The sequence below is a fragment of the Rhinopithecus bieti genome, unplaced genomic scaffold (genome assembly GCF_001698545.2).
Source record: "Rhinopithecus bieti isolate Rb0 unplaced genomic scaffold, ASM169854v2 scaffold_3615, whole genome shotgun sequence".
Taxonomy (NCBI): Eukaryota; Metazoa; Chordata; class Mammalia; order Primates; family Cercopithecidae; genus Rhinopithecus; species Rhinopithecus bieti.
In genome coordinates, this window is record NW_016804369.1 from 1,424,147 (window position 1) to 1,434,721 (window position 10,575).

The 10,575-nt window shown below is 48.3% G+C and overlaps 1 protein-coding gene across 1 annotated transcript in view; it reads right to left on the minus strand.

Moving 5' to 3' along the window:
• TMEM132D (transmembrane protein 132D) overlaps window positions 1-9,360 on the minus strand; it is an 865,119-nt gene extending 855,759 nt beyond the window's left edge. The window contains exon 1 of the mRNA XM_017867541.1: window positions 8,951-9,360. Within this exon, the coding sequence (XP_017723030.1) occupies window positions 8,951-9,029 (79 nt within the window). The 5' untranslated portion in view covers window positions 9,030-9,360. The remainder of the gene's footprint in view (window positions 1-8,950) is intronic.
• Window positions 9,361-10,575: the final 1,215 nt, after the last annotated feature.

The window sequence follows — 10,575 nt, forward strand, 5'->3', positions numbered from 1 at the left end:
TGATAAAACTGTGATTCTTCATGAGTGCTCCTGGCCTTCCAGGCCTCCGCTTCCATAAGATACGTTGACAAGACACCCCACAGAGCTCACACCTTCCCTGTTGGTGTAGTTTCTCATTTTTCTTCTCTGGCAGTTTCATGACTGTCAACTCTTACTAAGCTTATTTTCATACAAATCTTCAAGTCTTTTTACATGTGTTCCTCTCAAACTCCTCCCTCTCGTACCTCCCAAGTCAGTGTGTGGGACCTACGTTCAGCATGTGGCAATATCCCCTTTGTCTCACATGTTAGATTGTCCTCGGGAGAGCTTTTGGTCACAATTCTGCTATGCAACGTCCTTACCACTCCACCTCTTCTGTGTAGCTGCTCTTCTGAGGTTTGCATGAAGTAGCTCATCTGTTTGGACAGCCAGCCTCTGTGCAAATGTTCACCTGGGTGGGGCTGGGGACAGAGTCCTGGGGTCTCCTTGGAACATGCTCAAGGTTGACACCACGCCATCTGCTACCATCTGAGCTGCTGGGAATCCACCAAAGCATAGCACCACCCAGGTACACGTTACCATTGTGTGGACAACAGCGCTGGGGTGAGCGCCAATCCCAGTGCCCAGCATCAGTAAGCACTGAATACAGCACTGAATCATTTGTTTGTAACATTACTTAAATCTCTGTCTTCATTCCACATTCCATCCAGTAGCAAAACAAAGCTCTGTAGATACTGCCACACTCCCACCCCACCCAATGATTTCAGGGATCACTTCTAAGTTTTGAGAGGTTCAGAGTGACCACCACAACCAGGAGGGCTTTGTGATTGGTACAAATGGCATCTGGTCTCCTGGGGTCAGTCCACACAGACTGCGGTGTGTGCCTCCCTGGTCTTGACCACAAGGCCTCCTCGGGCCAACTGGGCTTCCTCAGCCATGTCTGCACAGCCCTGGCTGCCAGGAAAAGTTTCTGCTACTTGAGCCATGCTCAGGCATGCTGCCTGGTCACCTCATGCAAACATTCCTTCTGCTTCCTCTCCAGGCAATTTAGGACAGGGTGTCTTCATTTGTGGCTCCCCCAGTATATCCACGAAGTCAATCTAGTATACTTTTAATTTGTCACTGGAGTGACGTGGCACAGAGCAGCTCAAAAGCCCGCCAGCATCTAAGCTGCCCTCCAAATTCTCCTGCCCTTTCCCCTAGTAAAAAAAAATTTACTTAGTGAAGGAGGAAGAGAAAGGCTGAGAAACCATATGCCTGGGAGGATAGGTTCTTCCAAATCTGTTCTCTATTGCTGGATACCAGCTTTTGAAATCAAAAGTCAGGAAGCTGATTATTCTGTCTCTTTTTTGTTTGTTTGTTTGTTTGCTTGTTTGGAGACAGGGTCTCCCTCTGTCACTTAGGTTAGAGTGTATTACATGATCACAGCTCAATGCAACCTCCAACATCCAGGCTCAAGCAATCCTCCCACCTTAGCCTCCAGAGTAGCTGGGACTATAGGCACACACCACCGCACCCGGTTCATTTTGTTTTGTTTTGTTTTTTGTAGAGATGGAGTCTTGCTTTGCTGCCCAGGCTGGTCTTGAACTCCTGGACTCCTCAAGTGATCCTCCCACCTGGGCCTCCCAAAGAGCTGGGATTACAGACATGAGCCATCATGCTTGGCCTTGACTTTACTGTCTCGTGCCTTCTGCTGTTCAAGAGGCAGTGGCTGCCAGGTGTCCATCTGCACAAGAGAGGAGAGGCCAGGGCAGCAGGGAATGTGAGCAGGCAGGGCAATGTCGCCATCTGTTTTGATATCAAAGTACTTTATTGCCACAGTATCCTGAGAGGTGCCAAACACTCTTTGAGTCTCAGCAGGCTATTTTATCACCGACGCATCTTCCCATCTACCACTATAGCTTTCCTGACCAAAACGCAAACAAACAAATACCAACAAGGAAATCTGACAGACATCTTCTTAATGAATCTGCAGAAGGAGACTCCCATAAACATAAACATTTAATGTCGCTCTCGTGAAAAGAACAACTTAATGTTACTGAAAGTTAAACACTTTTTTCGAACCTCTTGTCTTTTCAAATGTACATCTGAATCTCCCTTCATTTATGTACTTTACTTACTTCCTAAGGGAGGAGAAGTGGCTATCTGAATTCTCTTTCAAATACATCTTTTTCACCTTTGTAACTGTTGACTGATCTGCTCTAAAACTATGTACTTCAGTCACTTTTCAGGTGCATGCCACAGTTTTGTTTACTTTTAAGGTCAAGGGCCTTCCTTCTCTATCAATTCTTAATTTCTGGAGGGGGTGCACCTTGGGTGACTCCTGAAACCAGTGTTTAAGGACAGGGGTAAAGGAAGCACCTGGCCTCTGACTGCTGCATGTACCCCTTAATTCTTCCTACAGCAGATTTTTTTTTTTAATAAATGACAAAGTCATCTGAAAATATTCTGAGTCTTTGGTCCCATGTCACAACAAATCCATGCTGGTTTCCTCTTCCTTTTGTAAGAGGCCCTACCATATCATTTCCACAATTCATTCAAGTGTGCTGTCTGGCATCAAATATCAAAATCAACAATGCATATGTTCACAGCATCAAGCATCCTCCTTCTGCAAACAGGAAGGGTCTGTGTCTTCATTCTGCATGCCTCTTCCTCATTCTTTATAATTTCCCAGAGACCACTAATGTGTCACCTACACTTTTGGTCCTGGAAGACCAGAGGCCATGTCTACTCTTCCCTGCCCAGGACCCTACACATATGTTAGTGACGTCGATGAATAAATAGATCATGAAGACAGTCCATTGGGCATGTCTGCAAGTTCTTTAAGAAGCTTGACCTACGGAGAAGGGGGAGGAGGAAAACAAAAATAAAAAACAAAAAAGAAGCTGACCTAAGAGATAACCAAACCATTCCACACCATTAGAGAATCTTTTCAACCTCCCTGGTGGTCTCGGAAGTAAATCTCTATTTTAATCCCTTTCAGGTGTTATTTCTGGTTGCTGCTGGAAAAATTAAGGCTGAGAAAACTAAATAACATGATGTTGATTTATTCATTTGCTCAACAAATATCAAGGGTCAACTGTATACCAGGCTCTGAGCTAAAAACTAAAATGGTCTCAAGATCTCTCTTCACTCAGCCCCCAGCAAGCCTGGCACCATGTAACAATTCTGTCTGACAAACCGCCTGGTTTTAGTTATTCCATATAATTATCAGAAGTCAGCAGCATGGCCAGGGGTATGGGTTCTGGCATCAGAATTCAGACTCTGCCTGTCTTTTACGTTGCTATGACTTGGAGAAGTTACTTAACGTCTCTGAACTTCAACTTCTGGTACAACACATATCTACCTCATTGAGTTTATCTGCAAATTCACAAAAAATTATCTTAATAAGTCACTCCACACGGTGCCTGCCATACAGCAATTACTCAAAAAATTAGCTGGTATTATTGACCAAAGTTTTCCCTGCAGCACTCTGAATTACTGGAAAAGGCAGCATCAAGCCACTGCACTGTCAGGTAAACGTTCTCCAGCAATATTTCACAGTCTTAGGCGCACAGTTAAAAATTGTATGGAGGCCCTGCAATGTCCAAAGCACCAAGCTAAAAATACTGGAGAGAAATCAGAGATAGAAAATACCTATTTTTTGTCCCCTAGAAGAAGTTAAAATTTAGGAGAGGAGACAGAAAATAGTTGAAGAATGTCAACCCTGTGAAAGGCAGAAGTGCACTCCCCCAAAAGATATTCACATCCAAATCCCTGAAATCTGCACATGCTGGTTACCTTCTCTGGAAATTTTAAAAGGGGACGTGACTAAGTCAAGATGGGAGATTATGTGGGTCACTAGGGTGGTCCTGAAATGCAAAGTATCCTCCTAAGAGGGAGGCAGTGGGAGGTTTTGTACACAGACACACAGAAGAGAAGGTGGTGTGAGGAGGGGCAGGGAGAGATCTGAAGCCACTTGCACACGAGTCAAGGACTGCAGCCACTGCCAGGAGCTGGAAGAGGCAAGGAAGGATCCCCCAGTGCCTCATGCAGACACCTCAGTTTCTGCCCAGTGATGCTGCTTTTGGACCTCTGGCCTCCAGAACTGCAGGGAATGCAATTCTGTTAAGGCACATGTTTGTGGCAACTTTTTACAGCAGCCACAGGGAACATATACATACTTTGTATAGAAGTTAAAATCCATCCTGCCCTCCTTCTACCTTTAAAGAATGACAAACTGCCTCAACATGGCCTATGAAACAGTGACTGTGGGATCTGTCATCCACCTGGAGAATTTTGGGAGTGAAAGAGGGTGCTGACCTCTGCCCACCCCAGCTCTACCCAGCACTTTCTCTCCTCTCCCTTTACACAGTCCCGAAATCCGCAGGGCTCTCTCCCCAACCTTCCTGGCCACACTGTCCTCGTGAGTCCCCAGTGTCCCAGTCTCTTGATAGACTCAAGATGGGAGATTATGTGGATCACCTGGGTAGTCCTGACTCCTCCCAGTCTACCCGGTAATGCCAGCCTATCCTTCGGACAAGGGGAGTCTTCCCAGCTACTCTAAGTCAACTGCCAAAGTATCTACATCCAGAGACACTCGCCCCATCCTCCAGAGCACACCCACAGTGCTAACTTTACGTTTTTCTGTGTAATTCCCATGTGCCCCTATCTCTCCTGTAAATGGCAAGTTCTCTGGGAATGGTAACCATATCAACCTGGGCTTTTCCTTACTATGGTACTCCCTGTGCCCAGCACGGTATGGGGTACATCATTGGTGCTCAGAAGGCAGTTACTGTTATGAAATAGGAAAGAGGAGGGAACGAAGAAACAGGGGACTGATGAATATGCAACTGCCCAGGTTTCAGCTTACAATTTAAAGCAACGGAGCGATGGTGTGAGGCACTTTGACATCTAGAAGAATGACTGGCACTAAACATCCCTACCTAAGGACGCTTTAGTACCTGCCCTGTGTCCTCACAACACTTGGAAATAGTTCCTGCTGAGCTCTGTGCTCACTGAAGGCATGTGGCCTTTGATATTTGTTGAATGAATACACAGATGGATGGAATGATGAATGGATGGGTGAAATGATAGTTGGATAGATGGAAGGATGGGTGGATAGAAGGATGGAATGATGATTGGATGGATGGAAGGATGGATGGAGGGATGGAGGGATGGATGGATGGATGGAGGGATGGATGGATGGATGATGGATGGATGGATGGATGGATGCATGTACACATGGATTGATGGATGGACTGGTAGATGGACAGACAGATGGGTGGATGATGGATGGATGGATGGATATGGATGGATGGACTGGTGGATGTATGGGTGGTGGAATGATGGGTGAATGCATGGGTGGAAAGATGGACAACACCTGGATTAACAGAAAAATTGATAAATTCTAAATATTGTGTAGCACAGCTTCTATAGTAAAATATTTTGAAATTTTGTTGTTTACTCACTTTTCTTGGCTCTTAGAATATAACTAAGTTAAACAGATCCTCAAACTTGGAATTCTACCTTTCTATGCACATAAGTATTTTTAATAAAATCATATTTTAACTCTTTAATTCATACAAAACAAAACTTAGTGGTCTCTTCATTCTTTGTCCTTTTAATTTGACAGAATTTGAATGTAAGCAAAAAGTCACTCTCTTCCCCAAAACTGGCTCCCTTCTGATATTCTTTCCTCTCCCAAAAAGTCCTTGACCCCTAAAGAAGTTATCACTGTATTTTGAAGCTCTTTTTGGCCCACAGCTTCCTTAAATAAGGGGTGGTACTCTCCTATCCAGAAGCTTCGCTCTGACCCAGTTAACACCTCAGTGTCATCAAATTGTGTCAGATGGAATTTCCTGATGCAGATATGATTTATAAGCTTAGGGATAGTTCAGTTCACGTCCCAATATAGTCATATCACCTCTCCTCTAAGATTCTCTGATCCCTTGAAAGTTGTCACCCAGTTGGAAATCAAATATGAACTATATTTAACAGGATTTTAATTGGAAGTAAACACACAGACACACCACACACACACAATGCAAAGTGCCTGAACTGTCTGGGGCTAATTGAAAAAGAATACTACCAAGTATGAAACACCCATTGCAGCATATTATTAGAGGCTAGAAGCTCTACACAGAGAAGCCCACTGCCCAGGCCATTGGCCACACTCAGCTGGAAGCAGGCAGAGCACGTGCCCAGCACCGCCATAGGCACAGGGACCACGACAGTGTCACAGCCCCGCTCGCAATGTCGCAGGTCTCTCAGCCTCTGCTTCTTTCTTACCAGCATGTGCAAGGGAACATAACTGGGAAGGATGCACGTGAGGATTGTAACAAGCAACCTAAATGTGGCAACCCTCTTGACTTTGTATTTAAAAATCACCTTGTCCTCTGCCCATCTATAATCTCCTCACTAATTTTTCTTCTCAGCCCACCCTCCATACACCTGCCCCCTCCCACAGAGTTCATAGTAATGCATTAAAACTCATCTGCAGGTTGGCACCATTGCAAACTACATCAAGGTACCAGCAAAGCCAGACCTTAAACATTTAAGGCCATTCTCCAGGAAAGTTAGGGGCCATAGGACAAGGCTACTGGGGAAACTGTGTGTGTCATGCCACACTTTCTAGGTCCTAGGGGCATAGAAGTACAAGCAATAAAATCTTATTTTTATTTGTTTTTAAAAAATGTCTACAAGACGGTGGGTTTGTTCTACGACTAATCATTTTCTGCTCATGAAATATAAACATGTAAGGCTCGAGCATATTAACCTGGTATTAAAATCTGTATTTTGTTTCATTCAAAAATTCCTATTTGGAAAGACAATACAGTAAAAATGATACTATGTGGAAACAGGTATTTAATACTTGATAATATTCTTTTTCAATCAGCCCCAGACAAATGAGGCACTTTGGGGTGTGTGTGTGTGTGTGTGTGTGTGTGTGTGTGTGTGTTTACTTCCAATTAAAATCCTTTTAAATACAGTCCATACTTGATTGCAAGCTGGTGACAACTTTCAAGTGATCAGAGAATCTTAGAGGGAGGTGATATGAATACATTGGGAAAATAATGGCCCTGTCCCTGAATTTATAAATCATATCTGCATCATGAAATTCCATTTTATACAATTTGCTAATAGGGGTGTTAATTTTTTTCTTGTTCTTTGACATATTGTGACTAATCCTGAATCATCTACCATGTGCTCAGACTCTGCTAATTGCTTACAAAGTCTCCACACAGAACCGATTCACTTTTGAACTGTCTGGCTGACTTGTTTTAAGTTCAACACACAAAATATGTCATATGCTAAGCTTATCATAACATTTTACGTGTTAATTTTTGGCCACCTAGTAAAGAGGCTTCCACATCACAGAGTACCTCATTTAAGGACATGTTCAGTGTTCCCAGTTGAAAAAGTTCACAAGTATCAGGGGAAATACAATTGTCTTCAACACTGCTCAGTCTAATAAAGAAATCAGTAACAGACAGTGAAAAAACACAATAGTGAGGTCCTATTTCCCCAGCTATTCTGTACCTTTCTTAATACAACCTTGTTATTGCAGCATAAACACAAAGGCGTCTAGACCTATTATAAAACCAAGTGAGAACCAACCAAAAAAAAAAAAAAAAAAAATGCTGGGCTGTTGTTGCTGTGGATTTTGGTTTTTTTAATCTCACGTCTGCCTGAGTCAGGTTCATTGAATTCATCAACCTTTTCTATGGTTTCCTGTGCACATTATAAATCCAGAAAGCTCTGATTCCAGGGACTGTTCTCACTCATAATTAGGAAACATGAGCCCATCTCAACCACACTTCAAAGACAGGGAAGTAGGGTGAACGTAAATTCCTCTTTCTAAATCGAACCAGCACAGAAACTCAGCATTTGAACTGTCTTCATCTATTATCAGATCCAAAGCAACATAACCTCAGTGATTCTGGAAGAACTCAGAAAACAGACAATTCATGTAATTAAAAGACTTTGTGCATGATAATTGGCTTTGAAGTTTCTGAGAGCGATCTCATCTCAAAAATCTTTGCAGAAAAATACGGGTCCAGTGGTCTTGCAGCACGTATTAGAGACAGCCGAGACGGTTCACTCTGCTCCCAGTGTGTTTATCTGCAGGACAGGGGCACCGGGCGGGGGAACCACACACACAGCCCAGGCCAATCATGAGAAAGAATCGCCCGCACAAATCACACCATTTCTCTTCAAGTTAGAATGACTGTCCAGAGCTTCCAAACTTGCTCTTCCCATGACAGACAGGGATGCTGGCAGAAGACAAGAGGCAGCATTGAGGAAATTCCTGCCTTGACACAGGGCTTCAAGTCAGGGCCCCGCTGGGATAACTCGGGTCACAACTTGTAGCTGAAACTCCACGTGCACCCTGCGGGGCCGCTGCTCCCAGCACCCTACAGAAGGGTGAGAGCCAGACCCTGTGCCCAAACCTCCACAGCGGCAGACCTGGAGAAACCCAGCCCCCTTCTTCAGAGCCACCCCCCAGGCTATATTTTTGGCAGCTTATAATACACAAAATAGTATTCCCATACAACAGGAGTGCTCCAAAATTATTTCCAAATAGGTCAGTGCCACCAGGGAAAGTCAATCTCAAATGCCAGAAATCTTCCTGGTCATCTCAATCCCCTCCCCCGACAGCCGGCTCAGCCCTCCAGAGGCCACCTTTCCTCTCAACAGTCCTCCCGCCCCCTCCCTTTACGGAAAAGGCTTTCAGGAAACAGCCTTCCTTTCCTTTCGGCTCCTTAGCAGTCTCACCTACGGCCTCCCACCCAAGTGCTCCAGGCCAAGCACCTTCGGCCAAGGGGCGTCTGAGGAGCTTGGCTGCTGCAGGAGCGCACGTTCCCACGCGCGCACACCACACACATGCACACAAGCCCTCTCTCCCGGCCGCCCCCACCCTCCACACACTCCCACACACTCACTCCAGGCGAAGTTAGTTCCCGGGCCCAGGTGGCCGCGGCGTCCTCACCTTTGGAGAACAGGGCGGCCAGGCTGATGAGCACAGGCGACCAGTGGTGCCACAGCGTCCCCATCTCAGACGGGCACATCCTGGAGATCCGGTGCGCAGATCCTCCGCTCCCCGGCGCCGTCCAGGCGAAGAAGAGACCGTCTCAGTTCCCTAGAGGCCCGGAGCGGGGCTGGTGGCGAGGGAGCGCCCGGCTAGGGGCCTGAGCAGCCCAGGCGCCCTGCGCCCTCCTCCCGCCAGTCCATGGCCGGGCCGGGAGGCTACGACTGCGCGCGGGCTCCGGAGTTGCTCTCTGGAGTCCAACACGCGCGCAGGCAAACCCCACCTCCCTCCTTCGCCCCCAGCAGATTTTTTTTTTTAATTTTAATCCACGAGGGGTATTTCCTTTCCTGTTTACCCGAGCGAAGAGTGGCCCCCGGTGGCCCAGGCAGGGGCACCTCCAGGCACAGGGCTCCGGCGACTCCGGGGCTGGCTAGCGGGCGCTGGCGCGGGCGGCGCCGGGGTGGCGGGGCTGCGGCGCCCGGGGTGCGGGCAGAAGAGGAGCCGGAGCCCCCCCCTGGCGGTAGCCGGGCTGGCTGAGCGGCCCGGGCCTCCCTGGCGCCGCAGCCCCCATCCGGGCCGGCCGCTGCGCCTCGGGCCTCGGGCGCGCGCGCGCTCCGGCACCCAAGAAGTTGGCGGTGGCGCTGCCTCGGCGCCGCTCGGCCGGCCCGGCCCCGGGCCCGGGCTGGGGCTTCGCGGGGATCTACGCGCGCAGAGCGCACGGCTGCGCTCCGAAGGCGCGGGGCTCCCCCCTGCGCCCGGGGGAGGCGGGCCAGATGTGCGCGGAGGAGGGCCCGCCGGCTCGGGGACGCGGCCGAGCAACGCAGCTGCCTCCTGCCAGGCGGCGCGGGGGCTCTGCTCCGCAAGGACCGCATCCGGAACGGAACGGAGGCGATCGCCACGGTGCCAGGAGCCGGCTGGGGCTTTCGCCTTAAAAATTTGTCTGCTTTTAAAAAGCCCCACCCTTTCGGAATGACAGCTGTGAGCCCCAATCCGCAAAGTAAATCCCACCTCCCCCTGGCCACCCCACGCCCAGCCTCCCTGCCACCCTCCCTGCGAGTGCGGACGCGCGGTGGCGGCCGGCGAGGGCTCCCAGCGCTAGGGCACCCCGAGAACGGAGCCACCCACTCTCCCAACAGGTGTCCAGCTGGCCAACGGCCTCCCCTCGTCATCAAAACCTCAGGCCCAGGGGAGGTCCTCCAGCCCGGGGGCACCTGAGGCTCTTCGCTAGGGAGAGCGCATGGATGGCTGGAGAGGGGCCCTCGCCCCGCCCTGCGCATCTCCCAGGGATCGGAGTGAGGAAGTCACACGCCACACTGAGGTCATGCTGGCCTCAAGCCCCGTCCCAGAAGGATCCCACAAGTTAGCGTCCTTAGAAACATTTCATGTATGCTCCCCAGAGCTCACTGGGAACAGGAAATGGATCCATTAGAAGACAACATTGCTTTGAGAAGATAAAAGACATGGTTCTCACTCACACCTCCCGGAATCTCCAACTGAGACATCCCCATATCAAGATCCCTAAGCACCGTCCTGTAAATTTTAGACCAAGGACTGCTTTGCTCCACGAGAGCCTTTAAATTAACCCC